This window comes from Oratosquilla oratoria, chromosome 44 (assembly GCF_046742065.1).
Source record: "Oratosquilla oratoria isolate Oo_2021 chromosome 44, ASM4674206v1, whole genome shotgun sequence".
NCBI classification, from domain to species: domain Eukaryota; kingdom Metazoa; phylum Arthropoda; class Malacostraca; order Stomatopoda; family Squillidae; genus Oratosquilla; species Oratosquilla oratoria.
Window position 1 is genome coordinate 19585701 of NC_134820.1, and position 26592 is coordinate 19612292.

Sequence of the window (26592 nt, forward strand, 5' to 3'; positions counted from 1 at the left end):
AACTTCGTTATCTTTTATTCTCGTCTCTACTGTTTGTATTTTTCTGTTTTCTCTTGTTCATTTCAGTCCAATATACCCCAACGTTTTACTTCAGATTTTCTATTTTTTTTTATTTCATTTTTTTTTTCTAGGGTGGGGAGGGGGTAATTGACTAATAGACTGCAATATTTTTCTTTCCCTCCTGGATTAATGGAAAATAGAACCCCTACCATCTCTCTCTCTCTCTCTCTATCTATATATATATATATATATATAATATATATATGTATATGTATACGTATACACACACCAAAGGGAGGTCACTGGCTGAACGGGATAGGACGTCGTTACTTGCTGCGAAGGCCGAAGGGATGGCGGTTCGAATCCTGCCACCGGCGAAGTTGAACCAAAGGCATGGTTCATTAAATTCCACGCTACAAAGTCCTCTGTGAGGGGCACCGTCCTAGCCTTCCGATAGAGGGAGTTTGTGACGTTAAACCATATCATCATATACCACGACCTTTTCCCCCTTATAAGGGAGGTAGCCAAATCAGAGGCACGTACCTATTCCCACCCAACTCACTCCCCCTCCACCACCGTTTCCACCCCACCGCCCCCTCCCCATCTCAGCTCCTCATGGATGTCGGGTCATCCCTGCATCCGCCCACTGCCCTGGCTCAAACGCAATGCGTCAAGACACAATACATTCACAGCAAGGCCGCTTCACTAAATCGGCGACCTTCCCCTCTCCGTCCAATTCATGCAGAAAAAGAGAAGACGGGGAGAAATTCCCTTCGGGCTGCCTCTAAATATCATTCACACATAAGCATTTCCTATCCCTCCATCCATCTATCCATCCATTCCCTACATCACCTCTTCCTCTGCTCTCCTCCTTCCCTCCCCCCCTCCCCCTCTTCCTCTCCCTCCCTCCTCCCCCTCTTCCTCTCCATCCTCACCCTTTTCCTCTCCCTCTACTCTCCTCCCCCTCTTCCTCTCACTATCCCTCCTTCCTCTCTTTCTCTTCCTCTCCCTCTCCCCCTCTTTCCTTGCTCTCTTTCTTTCTCTCCCCCTCCCTCCTTCTTTTCTTACTCTCCGTCTCGCTCGCCCTTCTTTACGATATAATGATATTGAGTCCATCAGACTTTCGGTCCTTACGAGGAGGCTGAAGATCTGGAGGAGGAGGAGGAGGAGGAGGAGGAGGAGGAGGAGGAGGAGGAGGAGGAGGAGGAGGAGAAACAAAAGTGAGAAAAGGAAATGGAGAAAGAGGAGGGCGTAGGAGCGGAAAGAGAAGAAGAGGAGGGAGAAAAAGAGGGGGAAGTAAATGATGAGGGAAATAAAAGAGGGTGGAGAAAAGAGAGTAAAGAGGAAGGAGAAAACCCAGAAAGAGAAGACGAGGATAAGTATAGGAAAAAAGGATGAATAAGAAGAGTAAGAAGAAAAGGAGGAGGAGGAGGAGGAAGAAGAAGACCAGAAAGAAGGGAAGGAGAAAGGGAAGGAAGAAAAAAGGGAAGAAGAGGAGAAAGAGAGAGAGAAAAAGGATGATGATGAGGAGAATGAAGATGAGAATGAAGATGAAAATAAAGATGAGAATGAAGAGGAAGAGGGAGAAGCGAAAGAGGATGAAGATGAAGTGGTGGAACATGAGAAGGAGGCGGAAGAAGAAGAAGAAAAGGAAGAAGATGAAGACGAAAAGATGAAACACAGAACTGAAAAACATGAAGAGGAGGAACATTAAGTAAAAGATAAGAATCTGAAAAATGAGAGCAAGCAAAAGACTTAGCAGAGGAAGAGGTGATTGCATTTTGAGGAGGAGGAAGAGGAGGAGGAGGAGGAGGAAGAGGAAGAGGAGGAGGAGGAAGAGCAGGGAATTCATGGCCTATAGTCGAAGTTCTTCGTATCACTTTTGTTGTCTTTGTCCTCGTGCTCGTCCTCGACGTCACCCTCGTCCTCGATGTCACCCTCGTCCTCGACGTCACCCTCGTCCTCGACGTCACCCTCGTCCTTGACGTCATCCTCGTCCTCGACGTCATCCTTATCCTCGAAGTCGTCTTCGTCCTCGACGTCGTCCTCGTCCTCAACCTTGACGTCGTCCTCGTCCTCAACCTCGACGTCGTCCTCGTCCTCAAACTCGACGTCATAATCCTCATCCTTGCTCTCGTCTTCGACGTCATCCTCGTACTCGACGTCGTCCTCGCACCTGTCCTCGTCCAATACATTTTCTTATTTCTCGACGTGGTCTTCGTTCTCGTCCTCGATGTCGTCCTCGACATCGATCTCGTCCTCGAATTCGTCATAGTCTTTGAGGTCATCTTCGTCCTTGATGTCATCCTTGTCCTCGTTCGATTTGGCCCAAATTTACCCCCAGAGGGAGTGGGGGAGGGGGGAGTCGTGCACAGTACACTGTGCAGTAGACGGGAGGAACATGGACCCAAGGGCTTGTGTGCGTGGTGGTGACCAGTCATATTCGGAGCAGGTCACCAAAATGACCCAAAATGAAAATAAATAAATAAATAAAATAAAATAAAGGGGACCCAGGAATTTTGTCAAAAATCGCCAGGTCACCGATTTGGCCCAAACTTAAGGGCCATTTACACTGTCAAACACTTTGACAAACCCGGTTTGTCAGACAAGTGTTTGAAGTGATGTTTGACCGTGTGAATGGGGTATTTGGTCGTCAAACACGTTTGTCGAACGTGTTTGACAACCAAAATACCCTATTCACACGGTCAAACATCACTTCAAACACTTGTTTGACAAACCGGGTTTGTCAAACCGTTTGGCCGTCTAAATGCGATGTAAACGGGAGGAATGTGGATCCAAGGGCATGGGAGTGGTAGCGTTCTGCCAAATTTAATCCTTTTTCTGATTTTTCACATTTCTCCCTCTGGCGCCCGAACCTTTAGTCTAAGTGCTCTCCAAGTGCGATCAGTGGCCCTCCACTAGTGGGTGAGGTGGTGGCCCAATTGGCGGCAGGTCACCAAAATGATCCCAAATCGTCGCCCTTGATGCCATCCACGTCCTCGACGTCATCCTTGTTCTCTTCCTCGACGTCGTTCTCGTCTGTGAATGATAATCACGGACGCAGGTGATCGTCGTGGAGACATGGAGGAAAAAGGAGACGATTCGGGGAATTTTTATTTTATTTAACTCCTTCGACTCTTTGCAATTGACAGTCTGTCTCTTTCTCTCTTTTCTTTCTCTCTGCCTCTTCCCTCTCTTTTCTTCTTTCTCTGTCTCTTCTTTTTTCTCTCCCTCCCTCTCTTTTCTTTTCTCTTTTTCTTCTCTCTCTTTTCTTTCTTTGTCTCTTCTTTCCTCTTTTTTCTTCTTTCTCTTTCTCTTTTCTTCTTTCTCTTTTTCTTTCTCTCTTTCGATGGCCTTGATCTTTTTTCGCACTTATGTTGAACTCATCTGAATCAATCAGTCAATTGTGATCTTTAGATATTTGGCACTCTCTCTCTCTCTCTCTCTCTCTCTCTCTCTCTCTATCTATCTATCTAACCTGGTCCTTGCATTCCTATTGGTCTTTTGACGTCACGAGTCCTCATTTGAGTTTCTGTGCATGTGCGTGTGTGTGTGTGTGTGTGTGTGTGTGTGTGTGTGTGTGTGTGTGTGTGTGTGTGTGTGTGTGTGTGTGTGTGTGTGTGTGTGTGTGTGTGTGTGTGTGTGATTCACCATGGTCTTGGATCACGTGTTGGACTCGTGATCAACAGCTATTTCTCTCCCGGAAAAGAGCTCAGAGCTTGTATGACCGATTCATGGGTAACGCTATGACCTTACACGCACACACACACCCAAGTCCCCGCTCACGAGCATTGGAGTAACGACTCGCAGCGCAGTGATACTGAAATAATTTCAGCCCTAGGCAGGATTCGAACTAGGTACCACCGGCACCACCGTACTGGTAGTCTAGTACTCTACCAACCGCGCCACCAAGTCGTGTGTGTGTGTGTATGTGTGTGTGTGTGTGTGGGAGAGAGAGAGAGAGAGAGAGAGAGAGAGAGAGAGAGAGAAATACTTTATAGTCCTGGGTCATATCCCAGAGTCGTTATGGACAGTCATCACCTTCCCAGACGAAAGCTCGAAGCTAGACCGATCTATGGGCAATGCGGTGACTCTCTCTCTCTCTCTCTCTCTCCCTCTCTCTCTCTCTCTCTCTCTCTCTCTCTCTCTCTCTCTCTCTCCCTCTCTCTCTCACACACACACACACACACACACACACACACACACACACACACACACACACCACGAGTCGACGGCACAGTGGTAGCGTTCGCAACTGTTGCTCCAGCGGTCCGAGTTCAAATCCCACCCAGGGCTGAAATAATGTCAGTATAGCTGCGGGTAGCTACTCCAACTCTCGTGGGCGGGGAGTTGTGTGTGTGTGTGTGTGTGTGTGTGTGTGTGTGTGTGTGTGTGTGTGTGTGTGTGTGTGTGTGTGTGTGCGTGCGTGTAAGGTCACAGCATTACCTATAGATCGGTCATATATGAGCTCTGAGCTCTTATCCGAGAGGGAAATAGCTCTCAATCACGAGTCCAACACGTGATCCAAGACCATGGTGAATCACACACACAAACACACACACCTCATCTCTTTGCTCAAGGGCAACAGGAACAGTGAATATGACGGTAAGCGTCATTATATGGATGATCGGGACCTTCTTACCCTGTGACCGCAACGAGTTAGCCTTTGCGGAGCCCCGGGCCCAGTTCGCCTCCCCTCCCCAGTCGCATATCGTAAATACACTAACTTATCCCATAAGCCCCAAACTTGCGTATCCTGTGAGTGTACTGTCAGTTGATCTCATTTTATTATTGTATCATGATTTATAGGTGTATTTATTGATGTATGATATCGTAAAAGTGACTTTTAGAGAGAAAGAGAGAGAGAGAGAGAGAGAGAGAGAGAGAGAGAGAGAGAGAGAGAGAGAGAGAGAGAGAGAGAGAGAGAATGTTGATTGAATCTTAAGATGGAAGACTATAGCCGAAGGTTTAATGACGTCATATCGTTTTTATCGTCGTTGCTGATGCTCTTGCCATCAAACCCGAGTCTTCTAAAATGAAGAACCCAAGGAACTCAAAACAGCTGAGAGTCTTTATAAGCAGAGAACTAAATATTTATTTTGTGCGTTTGGTAGTCAAAATTCGTAGACAATTTTAGAAAAACTTGATGGAAATGTTCTTAAAAGTCATTAAACTGTTGTTTTGCGAGTGAATATAGCTTCGTCCGTAACTTGTTTTTTCTTTGTTGTCGTGTTCCTCTTTTCATCGGCAATACTTCACGCATCATCTCATTTACTCAGTTCCACATCTCCGTTGATGCTGTGATGCATGCTATGATGCTGTGACGCATGCTGTGATGCTATGATGCATGAGGGGGAGTGGGTGGAGGATAGGGGGTGAGGGAGTATGTGTGAGAAATAATTTGACACAACCCGAAGGGATTTCTCCCCGTCATCTCCATTTCTGCACGAGGGGACGGAGAGGGAGGGTCGCCGATTTAATGAAGCGGCCTTGCTGTGGATGTGCTGTGTCTTGCGGCACTGCTTCTGACCCAGGGCAGTAGGCGAGATGCAGGGATGACCCGTTATCCAGGAGGAGCTAAGATAAGAGGGAGGGTGGAGGGTGGATGAGAATGGAGTATGTTGGGGATGGAATGGGTGGGAGTAGTTTTTATGCCTTTGTTCTTTGGCTACCTCCCTTGTAAGGGGGAAAAGCCTTTGGTATATGTATGTATGTATGTATGTATGTGTGTGTGCATGTATGTATGTATGCAAGTATATATGTATGTATGTATATATGTATGTATGTATGTGTGTACATCTCCGTTGAATTAGAGCAAACTGCTTATACAATCATACATTAGCTAGTGAATGTATGAATTAACTATTTTCTAATTTAATTGAGATACCCCCTTTGCAACACAATTGATGGAAGTCTCCGCCCCTTCCCCTATGACGTCATGCCCGAAACCCTTTCTGATTGGCCACCTCGATTCTCGTAACCAATCGCGAGGCCGTTTTTCCTCTGCGTCATGAGGGAGGGGGCGGAGTCCTGAATGACAGGTTAAAGTGATTGGAGGAGAGACGGGAATAGTTCATGATTGAAGTTCCTTTATATAGAGAGTTTGCGACAACTTCTCTGAATGGCCACAAAATGGCGGCATGTCCAGTGTTGTTGCAACTCTGTTTAAAGGGACTTTGTTGGTTCATCTGAATACACAACAGGTTCGAAGAATCAATAACAAGAACAAATAGTAAACGCGAGAGATGATTTGGCCACAAAATGGCTCCCTGGGGGGGGTCACGTGACTGATATCGTATCGCCATATGGGAATTTTCTCTTTAAAGAGAGACTACTTCATGAAAGAAAGGGACCATGGGTCGTGTTCCGAGAGGTCCAGTCACAGCCCAATGGTCGCTTGATCTCTCTCTTTTCTCTCTCTCTCTCTCTCTTTTTTTTTCTTTTTTTTTTTTTTTTTTTTTTATCCTGCGAAATACTACCTTCCCTCTACCTAATAGAATCTTCTAACATTAGCAAGAATAGAATTTCTAGAAGGAGCGACTTAGCCGAATGTGTTCTAAGAAGAGCTCTTGACCTTTTCACCACAATGGAACTCCTTGACTGAATACTCGTATAATCATTTACAAAGTATTACAAAGGAAGGGCATGCTGACAAGAGACCTTTTGGTCCATAACTAGATCTGATGCAAAAAAGTAAATAAATAGATAATGATGATAAACAGGTTTATGATAAATAATTCACAAATAAATAATAAATAAACATAATCAATTCCATGATGAGCGTCAGTGTGCGTCATTTCTGTGACGACCCGTTTGCTCCCTGGAGAAAGTAACGTCACACAGTATGACGTATTCGTGACGTCACATTGACGTAATGACGTCACACTGACATGCAGTCACATTGACGTAGTGACGTTACATTGATGCATTTGTGACATCGTTCACGGACGTATAAGTGACGTCATATACTGACGTATTAGTGACATACACTGACGTAATAGTGACTTCACAGCTCGACGTATTAGTGACGTGACAGATTGACGTAACGCTGTACATGACGACGAGATAGTGGTATAACACAGAAACACCATTATCTGTTCTTATTGAGACGTCAAAATATGAATGAATAGATAAATACTATCTGTATGCCAATGGATTTTTCCCTCTTATAAGGGAGGTAGCCAAATCAGAGGCACGTACCTATTCCCACCCATTCCACTCCCCTCCACCCCTCCCATCTCAGCTCCTTATGGATGACGGGTCATCCCTGCATCCGCCAACGGCCCTGGCCCAAACGCAATGCAGCAAGACACAGTACATTCACAGCAAGGCCGCTTCACTAAATCGGCGACCTCCTATCTTCCGTCCCATCCTTGCATTACAGTATCATCTATATATATTCTCCATTCATCCCTTCAAACGGTAACTAAATGACGAGAATTAGATAAGTAATTAAATTGATATTACAGTCAAAAGTAGAAAATGAAAAACAAAATATCTTAATGACGAAGAGAAATTGATAAATTCCGTCCCTCGATTTCGCAAAGTAAGGACACATTTCGGGTGTCCTTTTTCCACGACCGTGATTATTATTATTAACCTTTCATATAAAACTTCATGATGAACCATTAAAGTTGATGGCCGAATGCCTAATTAAGTGGGGCTTTTGTTTGGTACGCAAATGATGGAGTATGTTTCAACATTTTATTGTTAATCATCACATTTTTTTTTTTTTTTTTTTTTTTTTACAGAAGGGCAGATGCCTAATTAAAAGTTGTATGCCAATGGATGGGGACCTCGTATTTTTTTTTTTTTTTTTATTATAATACAAACTTTAATTTCGGGGAGTGAAGAAACAGCCTGTAACGGCTGATTATATCGAACGCAAAGTTCTATAATTACAGAGATCTGTCTTTTGTCATATGTAATGTAATGTTTGATGGCTCGTAGGACTGGCATTTGAGCGACACTAAGGCAAAAGAAAAGGCAAAGTAAAAGCAAAATCAAAGGCAAGAGCAAAGGCAAAATAAAGGCAAAATGAAGGTCAAAATTAAAGGCAAAATTAAGGCGAAAATAAAGGCAAAATTAAAGACAAGATCAAGGCCACAACCAAAGGCAAAATTAAAGGAAAATCATAAGAAAAATTAATGATAAAATTAAAGGCAAATTAAAGGCAAAAGTTCTTCCTCTGGAGATGGCCAACCAAAAATAAATTAATAAATAAATGGTTAAATAAATAAATAAATAAGTAAAAAAATAAGTAAATAAATAAATAAATAGATAATTGTATAAATAGACAAATAGGTAGATGAATAGATAAATGGATAAGTTAGAAAAATATATATACAAATAGATAAATGAATAAATACACAAATAAACAAATAGTGTAAGTAGATAATTAGATAAGTAGATAAATAGATGAATCAATAAAAGAACAAACAAACAAATCATACCCAAAGATATATCGGGACACAATGGACGAACGCACAAGCAAGCATAATAACCCAGCTTGGAATCGGACTGGAATTGTTCCTGGAATCCAGGAATTGCTGGACTGGAACGACGAATCTTCCAGTTGCTACATACGGGGTAGAGATGGAGTGTTTCTTTCGTCTGAATAAAATCGTCTACCGACAGCAAGAACAAAGTTCTAAAAGAGTTATCACACTGGGCTAGTTTACCTCCGACTGTTGGAGGAAATCTTCAGCTCGCAACTTTCGGCAAGGGATCTGATATGCTGGAGGAAATTCATTTTGCTCCAGCAATTTACATAGTTTGTCATAGTGATTATACGGCGGAAAAAGTTCTGGAGGTCGGTGGTACCGCCGATTAATCGGAGGTTGGTGGTACCGCCGATTAATCGGAGGTCGGTGGTACCGCCGATTAATCGGAGGTCGGTGGTACCGCCGATTAATCGGAGGTCGGTGGTACCGCCGATTAATCGGAGGTCGGTGGTACCGCCGATTAATCGGAGGTCGGTGGTACCGCCGATTAATCGGAGGTCGGTGGTACCGCCGATTAATCGGAGGTCGGTGGTACCGCCGATTAATCGGAGGTCGGTGGTACCGCCGATTAATCGGAGGTCGGTGGTACCGCCGATTAATCGGAGGTCGGAGGAAAAATAGCCCAGTGTGATAACTCGTCAAGGCGTCAGCAGTAATGGGTTGATAGGTCTTGGCTGGAATGGGTTTCTTTCCCACTCAGTAATGGAAAGGGTAATGTAATGGGGCTATTACCCTTACTGATGCTAGCTTGATGGGTCATTCGTGAAAGCTTAGGGGGGAAGGGGGGAAGGGGAGGGAAAGGTGGAAACAAGAACTTCGCGATAATGGTATCGGCAGTGACAGTGGTGATGACGGTGATAAAGCTTTACTCTGTCTGTCTGTCTCTCTCTTTTTTTTTTTTTTTTTTTTTTTTTGCGTAAGTATTGGTAGGGAAAGGTTCCCTTGGCTGTATCTGTTTTGGACTACATCTTAATAAATAAATAAATAAATAAATAAATAAATAGAATAATAGCAATAATAACAAGAATTGGGCTAATCAAACTCTGATGTACAATACATTGTACTATTGTACATTTGTACTACAAGGACGTGAGCTTGGTGTGACTGGGCCTTAAGACCACCTTCGACCGAAAATCAAGCGATCGGTTGGCGACACAAAACCGGTGTGCGACCGATCTCCGACCGATCTCCGACCTCCGGAGGAATCTCTGGCGTGCAAACCGGTCGCAGATGGTTTTCGATGTAACATCGACGACCACCTGAGATCAGTCTTGCTCAGCCGACCAGCTACGACCTTATTACCGACTACCATCGACTTCCAAAGACTACTTGCAACTGGTCGGCGACCAACTGGTGGTCGGAAACTGGTCGTAAGCTTGATGTAACTGGACGCTTTGCGACAGTTAACCGTTTCTTCGAGGGAACTAAAGGGAACGAGCATCGCTTCGATCGAGACGCTCAAGAAACGAGGTTGCATCTCTCGAAGGGAGTGGTTGGAATGGGGAGGAGGAAGAGGAGGAGGGAGAGAGTGAGAGGAGGGGAGGGGGAGGGGGAAGGAGACACTGCGGTCGGTCGGATGCAGATTAGAGACAAAGGAAGGATAAGGAGGGGGTGGAGGAGGAAGAGGAGGAGGAGGAAGAGGAGGAGGGTGGGGAGGAAGAGGATGGAGAGGAGGCCGAGGAGGAGGAGAAGTGATGGCCTAAGCCAGACGAACGCATCGAGGAAAGACGAAGAGGAGGAGGAGGAGGAGGAGGAAGAAAGAGTGGAGGAGGGGGAGGGAGGGGGGAAAGGAAGAGGAGAAAGAGGGAGTGGAGTAGGTGGAGGTGGAAGAAGGAGGCTGAGGTGAAGATGGAAAGGGAGGAGAAAGAGAAGTTGCATGGAGTTACATGGAGTTATATGGAGTTATGTGGAGTTATATGGAGTTATATGGAATTACATGGAGTTATATGGAGTTATATAGATTTACATGGAGTTATATGGAGTTACATGGATTTATATGTATTTATATGGAGTTACATGGAGAATGAGGAGGAAGAGATTAATATCCACTCGTAGATCATACTGCGTGGTTCTGATCCGTAGGGGAAGTTACTAAGTCCCTGAAATGTTGACTGCATAAAACAGAAGAGGAGGAGGAAGAGGAGGAGGAGGAGGAGGAGGAGGACGAGACGGAGAAGGAAGAAGAGGAGAAAAAAGAGGAGGAGGAAGAGAAGGAGGAGGAGGAGGACAAGGAGGAGGAAGAGGAGAAGGAGGACGAGGAGGAGAAGGAAGAGGAGAAGAAGGAAGAGGAGGACGAGGAGGTGGAAGAGAGGGACGAGGAGGAAAAGAAGAGCAGGAGGAGGACGAGGAAAAGGAAAAGGAGGAGGAGGAGGAGGAGGACGAGGAGGAGGAGAAGGAAGAGGAGAAGAAGAAGGAGGAGGAGGAGGTGGAAGAGAAGGACGAGTTTGAGGAAAAGAAGAGCAGGAGGAGGACGAGGAAAAGGAAGAGGAGGAGGAGGAGGAGGAGGAGGACGAGGACTAGGAGGAACAAAAGGAAGAGAGAAGGCTGACTGATAATCTAGATTTATTGTTTAGGCAAAATCAAAACAAATGTTTCACTGTGACGTCATACTCTGTTTACTTTGTTCTGGTTACGAACGTTTTTTATTAATTCGTGGGCGCTTTCATAGAAAACGGAGTCTGACAGTTTAATAGAAAACGAAGTCTAAGTCAAACGAGGGACCTCTCTAGCTGAATGGAATACTCTGGTACCAGACAATAGATAAATATATAAATAAATTAATTGATAAACGAATAAATAGGTGAATAAATAAATCAATAAATAAATCAATAAATAATAAACAAATAAATAAATAAAGACAAGTGAATGAGAAAATAAAAAAAATCATAATAAATTAGATAAATAAGAATACGGAAATAAACAAACAATTAGTAAAGAAATAAAGAAACAAACGAATAAGCAAAACAAACGAAGAAAGATATGAATAGTTGACTGCAGAGGGATTTGCAGTTAAATTTCGTTCGTTCAGCCTTCCGCTGAACACACAAATACAAATGTGCTTTTATTTCCATCCTGAGCTCTTAATTGTTGGCATTGACATGTACCCGTATCATACGAACCAAAATATACTCTTTATATATGTTGAAGAAATATTGCATATATTCAACTAGTTTACATTGAGTGTGTGTGTGTATGCGCGCGCCCGCGTGTGTGTGTGTGTGTGTGTGTGTGTGTGTGTGTGTGTGTGTGTGTGTATTTACCTAGTTGTATTTTACGAGAAGGGTAGCTATGCTCGTGCTGTCCCGTCTTCATATCTCATTTTATCTAAACTATTTTTAAATTCATGTATTGTTTTTGCACACACCACTTTCTCATCTAATTTGTTCCAACTGAGTTGTATTTACCTAGTTGTAAAGTGTGTGTGTGTGTGTGTGTGTGTGTGTGTGTGTGTGTGTGTGTGTGTGTGTGTGTGTGTGTGTGTGTGTGTGTGTGTTCTTAAATAAAATAAAATAAAATTAATGAATAAAATAGATGAATAAATGATGAACAAATAGATACATAAATGATTATAACAACAACAATAAGAATAATAGTAACAACAACAACAATCACAATAAATACCACCAAAGGATTTTAATCACCTGAGACGCTGACTTCGAGTCAGAGTGGTGTCTTGACGGTTCAAGAATCCACTCTTGATCCATTTCCGTTTCTTGGGGACGATTTGAACCACACCACCATTGTCTTCGGCAATTCAGAACCTTTCCGCACTTCGACTAACATTCTTCTTCTTCCTCCTTCCAGCTCCACCTCGCGGCGTTGGCGTCCCTCAAGGGCGAGATCCTCGAGTTGTCCTCCAGGTTGCAGATGGTCTCCCAGGAGCGTGACATCCTCGAGAAGACTCTCACGAAGACTCAGGTAAGACTCTTCGAGAAGAAGGTGTCTGCCTCTTGTCGGTTGGCTCCCAAGAGGTCTTCGAGTTAGTCCCCACCTTTCCCGTAGGACTCAGTGGTTCCCAACCTGTGGGTAAATTACCCCCTGGGGGGGGGGGTAGCTAACAAATTTTCGGGGGGTAATGAGGGGCTGACAAAAAAAATGAAAATATAATAAAATAAAATAAAATCAAGAAAACATTACGGTACCCGGCATTAGGATTAAGGTTAACTTAGTACGTATAATTGTAAAACTAAAAAAAAAAAAGGTTGGGAACCACTGCCGTAGGTCAATAAGTCTTGTAAGTCTTTTAAGTCTCCTTAGTACTAAATAACAAAGTCTTACGGCAGGAAGACAAGGAGGTCAAGGAGTACAAGGAGGATAAGGAAGACAAGAAGAAAAAGAATGACAAGGAAGACAAGGAGGACAAGAATGATAAGGCGGGCAAGGAGGACAAGAAGGAAAAGGTCAATGAGTACAAGGAGGACAAGGAAGACGAGAAGGATTAAGATGACAAGGAGGACAAATAGGACAGGGAGGACAAAGAGGTCAAGGAGAACAAGGACAAGAAGGATAAGGATGACAAGGAGGGCGAGTATGGAGAGGACGAAGAGGAAAAAAACGAGTATAAGGAGGACGGGGACAAGGATAAGTGAAAGAGTAAGAGGAGGAGGAGGAAAAAGAGGACGATGAGAAGGAGAAGAAAGAGGATGAGATGGAAGTCAGAAGGAGAACGATGATAAAGACGAAGAAGAGGACGTAGAGGAAGAGGAGGACGGCGAAGGCGACGAGGAGGAGTAGGAAAGAGGACGAGGAGGAGGAAGAGGATGGGGAGGAGGACGAGGAGGAGGAAGAGGATGGGGAGGAGGACGAGGAGGAGGAAGAGGATCGGGAGGAGGACGAGGAGGAGGAAGAGGATCGGGAGGAGGACGAGGAGTAGGAAGAGGACGAGATAGTTGAAAGAAGACGAGGACGTAGAGGAAGAGGAGAAAGACGACGAGGAGGATTAAGAGGACGAGGAGGGGGAAGAGGACGGGGAGGAGGAAGAGGAGTAGGAAGAGGACGTGATGGTTGCAAGAAGGAGAGGATGTAGAGGAAGAGGAGGACAACGAGGAAGAGAAAGAGGACGAGGAGGAGGAAGAGGACGAGGAGGACGAGGAGTAGGAAGAGGACGAGATGATTGAAAAAAAGTCGAGGACGTAGAGGAAGAGGAGGACAACGAGGAGGAAGAAGAGAAAGAGGAGGACGAGAAGTAGGAAGAGGACGAGATAGTTGCAAGAAGATGAGGACGTAGAGGAAGAGGAGAACAACGAGGAAGAGGAGGAAGAGGACGAGGAGGAGGACCAGGAATAGGAAGAGGACGAGATGGACGTAGAGGAAGAGGAGGACCACGAGGAGGAGGAAGAGGACGAGGAGGAGGACCAGGAGTAGGAAGAGGACGAGATGGACGTAGAGGAAGAGGAGGACCACGAGGAGGAGGAAGAGGACTAGGAGGAGGAAGAGGACGAGGAGGAGGAGGAGGAATAGGGAGAGGACGAGATGGTTGCAAGAAGACGAGGACGTAGAGGAAGAAAAGGACAACGAGGAGGAGGAGGAAGAGGACGAGGAGGAGGACCAGGAGCAGGAAGAGGACGAGATGGTTGCAAGAAGACGAGGACGTAGAGGAAGAGGAGGACAACGAGGAGGAGGAAGAGGACAAGATGGACGTGGAGGAAGAGGAGGACAACAAGGAGGAGGAAGAGGACGAGGAGGAGGACCAGGAGCAGGAAGAGGACGAGATGGTTGCAAGAAGACGAGGACGTAGAGGAAGAGGAGGACAACGAGGAGGAGGAAGAGGACGAGGAGGAGGATCAGGAGTAGGAAGAGGACGAGATGGACGTAGAGGAAGAGGAGGACCACGAGGAGGAGGAAGAAGACAAAGAGGACGAAGGGTAGGAAGAGGACGAGATGGTTGTAAGAAGTCGAGGACGTAGAGGAAGAGGAGGACAAGGAAGATGAGGAAGAGGGCGAGGAGGAAGACGAAGAGTAGGATGAAGAGTAGGAAGAGGACGTGATAGTTGCAAGAAGACAAGGACGTAGAGGAAGAGGAGGACAACGAGGAGGAGGAAGTGGACGAAGAGGAGGACCAGGAGGACGAGGAGGAGGAAGATGATAAATACGGCTGCTGCTACAGAAATAACTACGAGACTAGCTACAGCTACAGCAACATAACCCTCAGTTGCTGCTGCTGCTGCTGCTGCTTCTACGAGAGGAGAACTGGTTTCGGAATAGAATTGGATTAAGAAGAGTTGGTAAAGGAATTTAGAGGCGAACAGCGTTCAATAACGGAATCAGGAGGAAGAGTCAGAGGAGGAGGCGGAGGAGGGGCAGGAGGATGGGGAGGAGGAGGTGGAAGAGGAGTAGGAGGAGGAGCCCCAGGAGGAGGAGGAGGCGGAGGAGGGGTAGGAGGATGAGCCAGAGGAGGAGGAGGAGGAGGAGGAGGATCAAGAGGTGAAGGAGGTGGTGGGGGAGGAGGAGGAGGAAGAGGAGAAGGAGGCGTAGGGGTAGCACCAGGCTTTGGAGGAGGAGACAAGAGAGGAGGAGACGGGGAGGAGGAAGTGGATGGTAGAGGAAGGGGGAAGGGGAAGAGGAGGGAGAAGAGAGAGGGCAAAGGAGCGAATAAAATAGATAAATAAATAAAATTAAATAAATAAATAAATCAATCAATCAATCAATAGATAGATAAATAGATAAACAAATGAATAAATAAATAAATAAATAAATAAATCCATGTAGGATTTAAATCATATCCCCAAGCCTATAACCCCGATGAGGTTGACGACCTGTCAACTGTCAACTGGACGGGGACGGGGACGGGAACGGAGACGGGGACGGGGACGGAGACGGGGACGGGGACGGGGACGGGGACGGGGAAAAAGGACAGAAACCCGTGAAAAGACTTAGACAATAAGAATTGTATCTGGCTATTAAATCGACGATTGCTTTGTCATTGACGGGAGATGAAAAAGTTTTTACGGGTGATTAGGCAGCCATCAAAAGTGGGGACGCAGTCCTGATATCTTATTGGGCGATATATCTTAGAGGGAGAGAGAGAGAGAGAGAGAGAGAGAGAGAGAGAGAGAGAGAGAGAGAGAGAGAGAGAGAGAGAGAGAGAGAGAGAGAGAGAGAGAGAGAGAGCGTCAGTGAGTGAGAACGTGAAGGAGTGAGAAAGCGTATAAAAACGTGAGTGAGATGGAGAGAGAGAGAGAGAGAGAGAGAGAGAGAGAGCGAGCGTCAGTGAGTGAGTGAGACCGTGAAGGAGTGAGATAGCGTATAAAAACGTGAGTGAGATGGACAGAGAGAGAGAAAGAGAGAGAGAGAGAGAGAGAGAGAGAGAGAGAGATCGTACGTGGGAATGTAAATAGAAACGTGAATGATATATACATATATATATATATATATATATATATATATATATACATATATATATATATATATACATATATATATATATATATATATATATATATATATATAGAGAGAGAGAGAGAGAGAGAGAGAGAGAGAGAAACAGATAGAGAGATCGTAAGTGGGAATGTGAATAGGAACGTTAATGAGGGATATATATATATATATATATATTTATATATATATATATATATATATATATATATATATATATATATATATAGAGAGAGAGAGAGAGAGAGAGAGAGAGAGAGAGGAAGGAAAAGAGAAAGAGAAGAGAACACTTCCGGGTCCTGGGTTAAATTGCTGGAATCCTCTCAAGGAAAAAAAAAATAGAAATGTTTTTCTCGCCATGACCTTTCCAAACAGACCCCACCTTTGCAGATGACCTAGTATTTTGTAATAATGTTCATTCTGTTATTGAAGCCCTTGGTCACGTGCATAACAACGATGAGTGGCACTTGTTTCAAATGTGTTTGAAAAAATGACTCAAAATCGTCGAAAATTTGATTGAAAATGTTCTAATTAAACAAGACAAATAATCTAGTCCCCTCCGTTCCTCTGGCTAACCTATCTAACATGAAGGGATTGTATGATAACATGAAGCTTCGTTTGAAAAAAAAAAAAAAAGTATAGAGAATAAATAAATAAAAAAAATAATTCCAATGGGTAAATGGATAAATATAATAAATATGAACAGAAACTACGTGGAATATCTATAGTACTCGTAGCATCAGTGTGAATAGAATGAATAGATGGATAAATAAATACAGAAGATAAATGGATAAGTATAATAAATATGAATGGAAATTTCTAAGTGGAATGTTGATGGTGACCTCAGTGCTGTAGCACTTACGCCTGGAATGCAATTGGTGTAAAAGGGACAGCCGGAAAAAAAAAAAACATTTGCCAGTGTAATGATGATACATAAGTACATAAATGCATACAAGCATACATACATACGTACATACGTGCAGGTATACATATACACAAAGCTGAATGGGAAGAAGGACACCAAATCCCTTTCTTGGACATTTTGATAAGAACTGATGATTATTTATTCTTTACAGTGTACCGAAAGCCCACCCACTCAGGGAGTTACCTTCACTTTTTCAGCAATCACCCTGACAATGTCAAGAAAAGTGTTGCCTCTGGCACGTATATATATATGTATATATATATACATATACATATATATATACATATATATGTAATATATACATACATATAAACGTATATATACATACGTGTATACATACATATAAATACAAAATTTTTAATACCCTTTTCAGACGAGTTACTAGGTGAAACCTTACATTTGCTTGATCCTTCGTAGAAAGGAAATACTAAAAAAGAGCCTACAGTAACGGTACTTTTGTCCCCGCCACAGGATGACAATAATAAAAACAACAACAACAACAGTAGCATAGAAAACGTCTATTGCAACACCAACAACTATTGGCATTAGAATTAGAATTATATTAAGCATTATTTCCTTATCTACTTATCTTTCCTTATTTCGTCCGGCTTTGTCATAATCCTAAAGGTCTCCTGTCTGACCTTTACGAACCAGAAGCTTCCTCCTTCCTGACTTCACTCTGACACTTGTTCTTCTGCCGCAGTTGGAGAAAGTTCGGGTGGAGCGCGAGAGCGAGGACAAGCTGGACACCCAGGCCCAGCGCTACGAAGAACGCCTCACCGAACTCCACTCGGTCATCGCCGAACTCTCCCGGAAGATCGAGCAGCAGCGTATTAACGTGATTACCGAGGAGGAGGAAGAAGGACCCGAGGAGTACTCTCATTCGGAGGTATCCCACGACCAGCAGGATGTCACAGGTGAGTTGGGTCTTCTTTAAGTGAGTGTGGTCCTATTCAGGCGAGTAGGGTCTTCGTCAAGTGGACCTCTTCAGGATTCAAGTGAGGGGTCCTTTTCGCGAAGATGGTGCCGAGGGAGTAAATGAAGCTCAAGTGTGTTTGTTGGTTTCATTATGGTTAGTGCGAGTGTCGACCTAGGCTGGGTCGGGCGGTCAGGCTCCGAGACGACCCGACCGCAAAAATGACCGCGTGGGCCTTGGGTCGCGCTCCGCTGAGTTACAAGTGCTGTAGAGAACTGCCTTTGGAGACCAAAACCTGGCTCCTTATATACACAGCCGACGTAGTGAAAAGTAGCTCAGGACATACCCTCGCCGAAATATGGCTCGGCAGTGCCAAGGTTGTGCTTTCATGAGGATGCAAATGCCTGTACTACAGGCGTAATATGGACTTAATCTACACAATAGTAATATAAGGCCAAAGGCAAGCTGTTTCTACACAACATATAAATTCCTTGCCCATCCCATTTCTGCAGTGACGATACTATAATCCAAAATGTCGCGTAGACGCATATGTGTGGGACTCTGTTCACCACGGTTCTGTTTTGGTTCATTCACTGCGATAGTCCTCATTCCTCTTGTAGAACCTTGATCGCTGACACAAGCTCTCGCTATATTTCTATATCTTGTGCTACATTCCTCAAGTCTTCCCAATCCACTACCCTCATCTTTTCCAGATCACTCTTTACGTTGTCTTCCCATCTTTTCTGGGGTATTCCAGGTAATCCTCTGCCATCCCCAACACGTTCTTTCATTAAGGCTAGTTAGTCCTCTCCAGGTGGGTGGTTTTCAGGTGGCTGGCCTTACTCAGGTGGTTGGTCTTCTTCTGCATGTGGGTGGTCTTCCATAGGTGGTTGGACTTCTGTGTGTAGTTGGTCTTCTATATGTGGTTGGTCTTCTGCATGTGGGTGGTCTTCCATAGGAGGTTGGACTTCTGCGTGTAGTTGGTCTTCTGTATGTGGTTGGTCTTCTGTATGTGGTTGGTCTTCTGTATGTGGTTGGTCTTCTGCATGTGGGTGGTCTTCCATAGGTGGTTGGGCTTCTGCGTGTAGTTGGTCTTCTGTATGTGGTTGGTCTTCTTCTGCATGTGGGTGGTCTTCCATAGGTGGTTGGACTTCTGTGTGTAGTTGGTCTTCTATATGTGGTTGGTCTTCTGAATGTGGGTGGTCTTCCATAGATGGTTGGACTTCTGTGTGTAGTTGGTCTTCTGTATGTGGTTGGTCTTCTGCATGTGGGTGGTCTTCCATAGGAGGTTGGACTTCTGCGTGTAGTTGGTCTTCTGTATGTGGTTGGTCTTCTGAATGTGGGTGGTCTTCCATAGATGGTTGGTCTTCTGTATGTGGTTGGTCTTCTGTATGTGGTTGGTCTTCTGCATGTGGGTGGTCTTCCATAGGTGGTTGGGCTTCTGCGTGTAGTTGATCTTCTGTATGTGGTTGGTCTTCTGCATGTGGGTGGTCTTCCATAGGTGGTTGGACTTCTGTGTGTAGTTGGTCTTCTATATGTGGTTGGTCTTATGCATGTGGGTGGTCTTCCATAGGTGGTTGGACTTCTGCGTGTAGTTGGTCTTCTATATGTGGTTGGTCTTCTTCTGCATGTGGGTGGTCTTCCATAGGTGGTTGGACTTCTGCGTGTAGTTGGTCTTCTATATGTGGTTGGTCTTCTTCTGCATGTGGGTGGTCTTCCATAGGTGGTTGGACTTCTGCGTGTAGTTGGTCTTCTGTATGTGGTTGGTCTTCTTCTGCATGTGGGTGGTCTTCCATAGGTGGTTGGGCTTCTGCGTGTAGTTGATCTTCTGTATGTGGTTGGTCTTCTGCATGTGGGTGGTCTTCCATAGGTGGTTGGACTTCTGTGTGTAGTTGGTCTTCTATATGTGGTTGGTCATCTGCATGTGGGTGGTCTTCCATAGGTGGTTGAACTTCTGTGTGTAGTTGGTCTTCTATATGTGGTTGGTCTTATGCATGTGGGTGGTCTTCCATAGGTGGTTGGAATTCTGCGTGTAGTTGATCTTCTGTATGTGGTTGGTCTTCTGCATGTGGGTGGTCTTCCATAGGTGGTTGGACTTCTGTGTGTAGTTGGTCTTCTATATGTGGTTGGTCATCTGCATGTGGGTGGTCTTCCATAGGTGGTTGAACTTCTGTGTGTAGTTGGTCTTCTATATGTGGTTGGTCTTATGCATGTGGGTGGTCTTCCATAGGTGGTTGGACTTCTGCGTGTAGTTGGTCTTCTATATGTGGTTGGTCTTATGCATGTGGGTGGTCTTCTGTAGTTGGCCTTCAATAAGTGGGTGGTCTTCCTCAGGTCCTGGGTTCTCAGCCTCTTCAGATGATTGTCCTTAATCAAATGAATAATTTCTTTCTGGTAGATGGTCCTCTTCGATGTGGTTCTTAGTTCAAATACATTAATTGTCCCCCATTTATTTTGAGTGTGTTAAATCCAGTCTTTTTCTTTTAAATTTCATCAAAACACACGCACTGATTATTTTAAGAATGTTAAGAATGAGCTTCAATTTCTAAAATATTTATGCGTAAAGTATTGATACCACGGGAAATAATGCAGAAACGCATATCGTTATTTGGGTGGTATTGGTTTCCACCAATCAGGAAAGAGGGCTTATCGAGGGGGTGGAGCTTAAGTGCCTGCGGGTTCTGAATGGTTTAATGAAGCTGTGACCAGCGTTTTTACACAAAGAGAAAATGTCACACTAAAGAAGAGGAAAGAGGAACAGAAAGACGGAAAGAAAGAAAGAGGAAGAGAGAGGAAAAAAGAGGAAAAGGAGACGGAGAGCAAAAGAGAGGGAAAGGACAGGAGAGAGAGAGGACGAGAGAGGGATAGAACGGGAGAGGGGGTGAAAGAGAGAAGGAGAGGAAGAGAGAAGAGATTTAAGAAGGGGGTAAGAGCGTAATTGGAACAAATGGATAATAGAAATTAAAAGTGACTTGTTTTACTGTTTCATTATAATTTCTTAATGGAGATCAATCTCTAATCACTTGAGGTGTTTAAGTGAATCAAAGGCTTTGACAAGGGTGATGAAAACAAGGTCATCATATTAAAACGACAGGGCAGGACTCGCAGTAATGGTAATAAACTGGACAAATTTAGATTTAAGAAGGAAATAGGCGAGAATTGGTTTACTAATAGGGTGGTTGACGAATGGAATAGACTTAGTAACCATGTAGTAAGCGCTGAAACTATCAGTTGTTTTAAGAAACGATTGAATAACTTTATGGATGGGGATGACAGGTGGTGATGGTGTAGGCCTTATGGTCCCTTGCAGTCTCCTTCATTCTTATGTTCTTATGAAAAAGATCCTCTTTGCCTCTGGAACGTATAGAGTTGTCACTGGAAGGGTCATCACACTGGACTAGTTTTCCTCCGATTGTTGGAGCAAATTTGCAGCCCGCAACTTTTGGGAAGGAACCTGATATGCTGGAGTAAGAGAAATTTCCTCCAGAATATTAAATGATATTCTGTGTAAATTGTTGAGAAAATAAAATAGTTTTCCAAAGTGATTTTCCGGCGGAAAAAAAATTTCTGGAGGTGAGCAGTACCGCCGATTAATTGGAGGTTGGAGGAAAAAATAGCCCAGTGTGATACCGACTACATAGAGCTTTATCATTACGGGGGCTTAACAATCAAGAGATGATGCAACGGAAATTAATAAAATAGCCAACCGACATCATAAAACAAACGGAAAGGGACATTACAGTACGTAAGGGGTTGACTAAGATTCAGGATACCCCGTAAAGGTTATGTGAATAGAATCGCCTGACGGCAGATAGGGTAAGAGGAAAAGTCCCAACCAGTCCGGAAGGGGGGAGAGGGACGGTGGGAGGGGGCGGAGGAAGGGAAGAGGGGAGGGGAGGATTAGGGGGAGAAGGGGAGGGTTAGGGGGAGGAGGGAAGGATTAGGAGGAGGAGAGGAGGGTTAGGGGGAGGAAGGGAGGGGATAGGAGAGGAGGGAGGAGGAGGGAAGAGGGAAGGGGAGAAGAAGGGAGGGGATAGGAGGGGAAGGGTTGGGGAGGGGAGGGGATAGGAAGGGAGTCTTAGGAGGCGAGGAGGGGAGGGGACAGGAGAGGAGGGAGGAGTAGGGAAGGGGGAAGAGGGGAGGGGAGTAGAAGGGAGGGGATAGGAGGGGAAGGGTTAGGGAGGGAGAGACTGGGGAGGGAAGGGGATAGGAAGGGAGGAGGGGAGGGGATAGGAGAGGAGGGAGGAGTAGGGAAGGGGGAAGAGGGGAGGGGAGTAGAAGGGAGGGGATAGGAGGGGAAGGGTTAGGGAGGGGAGGGGTTGGAAGGGGAGGGGTTGGGGAGGGAAGGGGATAGGAAGGGAGTCTTAGGAGGGGAGGGGATAGGAAAGGAAGGAGGAGGAGGGAAGGGGTAAGAAGAAAGGGGAGAAGAAGGGAGGGGATAGGAGGGGAAGGATTGGGGAAGGGAGGTGTTGGGGATGGGAGGGGATAGGAAGGAAGTCTCAGGAGGGGAGGAGGAGTGGGGATAGCAGAGGAGGGAGGAGGAGGGAAGGGGGAAGAGGGAAGGGGGAAGAAGGGAGGGGATAGGAGGGGAAGGGTTGGGGAAGGGAGGGGTTGGGGAGGGAAGGGGATAGGAAGGGAGGGGGAGAGGGGATAGGAGAGGAAGAAGGAGGAGGGAAGGGGGAAGATGGAGGGGAGAAGAAGGGAAGAGATAGGAGGGGACTCTCAGGAGGGGAGGAGGAGAGGAGGAGGAGGGGATGGGAGAGTGTGGGAGGGGCGGGGGTGAGGTTGAAAGCTTCTTCGGGGCGGACTCTCTCAGCCGACGTTTCCAGCAAGGCGACGCTGAAAATTCCTTCCGAAACGAATTTCTTTCTTGGGCAATTCCCAGAGGAAATCCCTCGAAGGTTCTGAGATTATTCCTACTCCAAGGAACTATCTTCCAAGCCCTGAGGGAGAGCTTTCTTCGGGTGAATAAAATCACCTGGCGACAGATGGAATTAAGATGTAACAAAAGGCTTCAAAACTGAATAAAAATGTCTGGAATGACGTTGGACAGAAAAGTCGTTGAATTAAAATCTTTGTCGAAAAGGATTATTTTTCTTCATTTACAACTAAGAAGTTTAACTAAAACTGAATGAAATTGCCTGGCTTTAGTAAGATTAACTCTTTGGATATACTGTTTTACTGAAAAAGATTATCCTCTTTACTATGGTGATGTTCCCTACAGACTACTGGAAGAGGCAGAGGGAGAGAGAGAGAAAGAGAGAGGGAGGAAGAGAGGGAGAGAGAAAGAGAGAAGGTACTTGTAACTTTGAAGCTACAGTCTGATTCAAACAAATCTTCGCCAATAAGAAGAGTGTTCAGTCTCTCCGTCTCTGCCAAGCGTAGCGATTGTCATCTTCTCGACATTTTCTTTTTCCCGACGACATGACGTAAGAGGACGCGTTCCGCCATGTTGCTTTTACAAGATCTCTTACAATCTCGACTCAAAAATTCTCCATTTCTCGAAGACTTCCATTTCAGTGGACGAAAAAATGACAAAATAAAATAGAATAAAATAGAATATTCGAATGAGCAATTTTATTGCATAAGAAAGATTATATTTGAGGGACAATTAAGTGACAATGTCGTCTTCAATTCACTGTTCTGAAGAAGTCTTGATACGTTTCAAATTTTCTCTCGGAAAAAGAGACAGCAGATAAAGAAAGGAGAATAGAAGAGATATTACGACGAAAGACAGAGAGATGCAATGAGAAAGACGATAAACAAGGTGATGGTAAAAGAAAAAAAGACAAAAGAAATTAAAAGAATGAGATTTGAAAGAAAAGACGAAGAGGAGGAATGAAGAAAGAAAAAAACCGTAAACACAAATTACTAGATATATAAATAAACAGGTAAATCAACAAATACACAAAAATGATACAGGTAAATGGAGGAAAACAAGAGAAAGGAAAAATAAATAGATAAATAAAAAAAGGCGAATAAAGGAGGCTATCAGATAGAAAACGGGAACCTGAGAGGATGGATAGAGGAAAGATTGTTGAGTCTGTCAGTTCTTCAGGACTAGAAGGTAATTGGAGACCATCACACATCCATCCATCAACTGAAGAGTGGATACAGGGGGAGGAGGAGGAGGAGGAGGATGGGAGAGGAGAGGAGGGAAGGAAGAAGAAGAAGAAGGGAAAGAGGGAGAAGAGGATTAAAGGGGTTACGAGAAAGGGAAGAAGAGTAGAAAGAAGAGAAACAGTAGTAGAAACGTAAGACCCTGTTCACGCTAGCGGTTTTAACCGCACGGAAACCACGGCTGCGGTTGTGTGTGAACGGCCCCATTGACTTACATTATATTTGAACCGCCGCGGTTGAAATCGCTGATGTGAACAGGACCTAAACATGATGGAAGAAGAAGTGAAAGAGGAGAAAACGAGAAAGAGAATAAAGAAGAAAAATAAGAAGAGGAAAGATAAAAAGAGGAAAAAGAGGATCAGAAGAAGGAGGAAGAGGAAGACGATGTGATAAAGAAAACGGTGAGGCCTTATGAAGAGAAAATGGAAGGTAAGTAGGATAGCACGAGAGAGGTGTAGAGGAAGGAGGTACATCAGAGCATGACAATGAAGGAGACTCCAAGAGACCATAAGGCCTACACTAGGTAGTTCCATGTCCATTACTACCTATTATCCCCTATCCATAAAGTTGTCTAACCTTCTCATAAAGCAACTAATAGTTTCAGCGCTCACTAAATGGTTACTAAGTCTATTCCATTCGTTAACCATTGTAAATCAGTTCTCGCCTATTTTCTTCTTAAATCTAAATTTGGTCCAATTTAAATCCATTACTACGAGTCCTGTCGTTACGAATAATCTGTATATGGGGAAGGAAAAAGACAATAATAATAATAATAATTAATAATAATAATAATAATAATAATAATAATAGTAATAAACAATAGAAAATAATAATTGAAATAATAATAAAAATAATGATATAAAATAATGATAATAATAATAATAAGTAATAGTAATAATAATAATAAATAGTAATAATAATAAATAATAGTAATTAATAATAATAATAATAATAATAATAATAATAATAATAATAATAATGAAACAGATAGTTAAATAAAAAATAGATAAAAAAATAGTAAATAACAGATGAGAATATAACAAAATATTTTAAGGAGAATATGGACGGGCAGAACAAGGAGGGAGATGAGAGGAAGGAGGGAGTGGATTAGGGGGGAGGAGACAAGGTGGGTGAGGAGGGTGGGGAGATTAAAAGGTAAAGGTGGGGGAGGGGGGAAGGGGGAGAGGGGGGAAGATGAGAGGACAGAAGAATGGATCAGAGTAGAAAGTAGAGGGAGGACTATGTAGGATATGTGAATATGATGCGGTGAAGTAAACAATCGCTCGTGAAGATACACAATAAACAGCGATGATAACACAGACAGAACTACACAAACAGGCAAGCAGACAAGACAGATAGAGATAGACAGATAGACAGATAGAAGGACAGAAAATAGATAGAAGGGAGAGAGGGAGGTGGTGAGGAGGAAGGAAGGAAAGAGATGGAGAGGAAGAGAGAGAGAGAAAGAAAGGAAGAGGAAGAGAGAGAGGGGGAGAAAGAGGAAAAGAAGACGGAGATGAAAAGAGAGGGAAAGGACAGGAGAGAGCGAGAGGACGAGAGAGGGATAGCGAAGAAGAGAGAGGGAGAGGAAAAGAGAGAGGAAGAGAGGGAGAGAAAGAGGAAGTGAAAGACAGGAAAGGAGAGGATGAGAGAGCAGGATAGAGAGAATGAAGAAGATGAGGGAGAAAGAGAGGGGGAAGACGAGAGAGGAAGAAGAAGAGAGGGGGAGAAAGCATGAAGGAAAGGAAGACAAAAAAAGAGAGGGAGAGAGAGCAGGAAGGAGAAAAGGAAGACAAAAAGGGAAAAAAGAGAGAGAGGGAAAGAGTTGGGAAGAAGGAAGAGTAATGGAAGATGAGAGAGGGAGTTGGAGGGAAGAAAGGAGGGAAGGGGGAGAGGGAGAGAAGGAAGGAGGGGAGGGTGGGAGAGGAGGGAGGATGAAAAGGGAAGGAGGGGAGGGAGGGAGAGAAGGGAAGGAGGGGAAAGGAGAGAGGGAGAGAAGAGAAGGAGGGGAGGGAAGGGAGGGGGAAGGAGAGAAGAGGAGGGGAGGGAGAGAAGGAGAGAAGGGAAGGAGGGGAGGGGAGGGAGGGGGAGGGAAAGAAGGGAAGGAGGGGAGGGAAGGAGAGAGGGAAGGAGGGAGAGAGGGAAGGGGGGAGGGGAGGGAGGGGGAGGGAAAGAAGGGAAGGAGGGGAGGGAAGGAGAGAGGGAAGGAGGGAGAGAGGGAAGGGGGGAGGGGAGGGAAAGAAGGGAAGGAGGGAGAGAAGGAAGGAGGGAAGGGAGGGGAGGGAGGTGGAGGGAGAGAAGGGAAGGAGGATAGGGAGGGAGAGAAGGAAGCAGGGAAGGAGGGGAGGGAGGGAGAGAAGGAAGGAGGGAAGGGAGTTAGGTGGAGGGAGAGAAGGGAAGGAGGGGAGGGAGGGAGAGAAGGAAGGAAGCAAGGGAGGGAGGTGGAGGGAGAGAATGGAAGGAGGGGAGGGAGGGAGGTGGAGGGAGAGAAGGGAAGGAGGTGGAGGGAGAGAAGGGAAGGAGGGGAGGGAGGGAGGTGGAGGGAGAGAAGGGAGGGAGGGGAGGGAGGGAGGTGGAGGGAGAGAAGGGAAGGAGGGGAGGGAGGGAGGTGGAGGGAGAGAAGGGAAGGAGTGGAGGGAGGGAGAGAAGGAAGGAGGGGAGGGAGGGAGATGGAGGGAGTTCGGTTTAAATTCTTTGAAATGCAAGACTGGAAACAGAAAACCCGTTCTTTCACGGGAAAGAGCTGAGGAACC

At 44.8% G+C, this 26592-nt stretch overlaps 1 protein-coding gene across 1 annotated transcript in view; it reads left to right on the top strand.

Moving 5' to 3' along the window:
• LOC143022243 (colorectal mutant cancer protein) overlaps positions 1 to 26592 on the top strand; it is an 829486-nt gene that overhangs the window by 760944 nt on the left and 41950 nt on the right. The window contains exons 5-6 of the mRNA XM_076180371.1: positions 12309 to 12422; positions 17507 to 17720. Coding sequence (XP_076036486.1) covers positions 12309 to 12422; positions 17507 to 17720 — 328 coding nt within the window. The remainder of the gene's footprint in view (positions 1 to 12308; positions 12423 to 17506; positions 17721 to 26592) is intronic.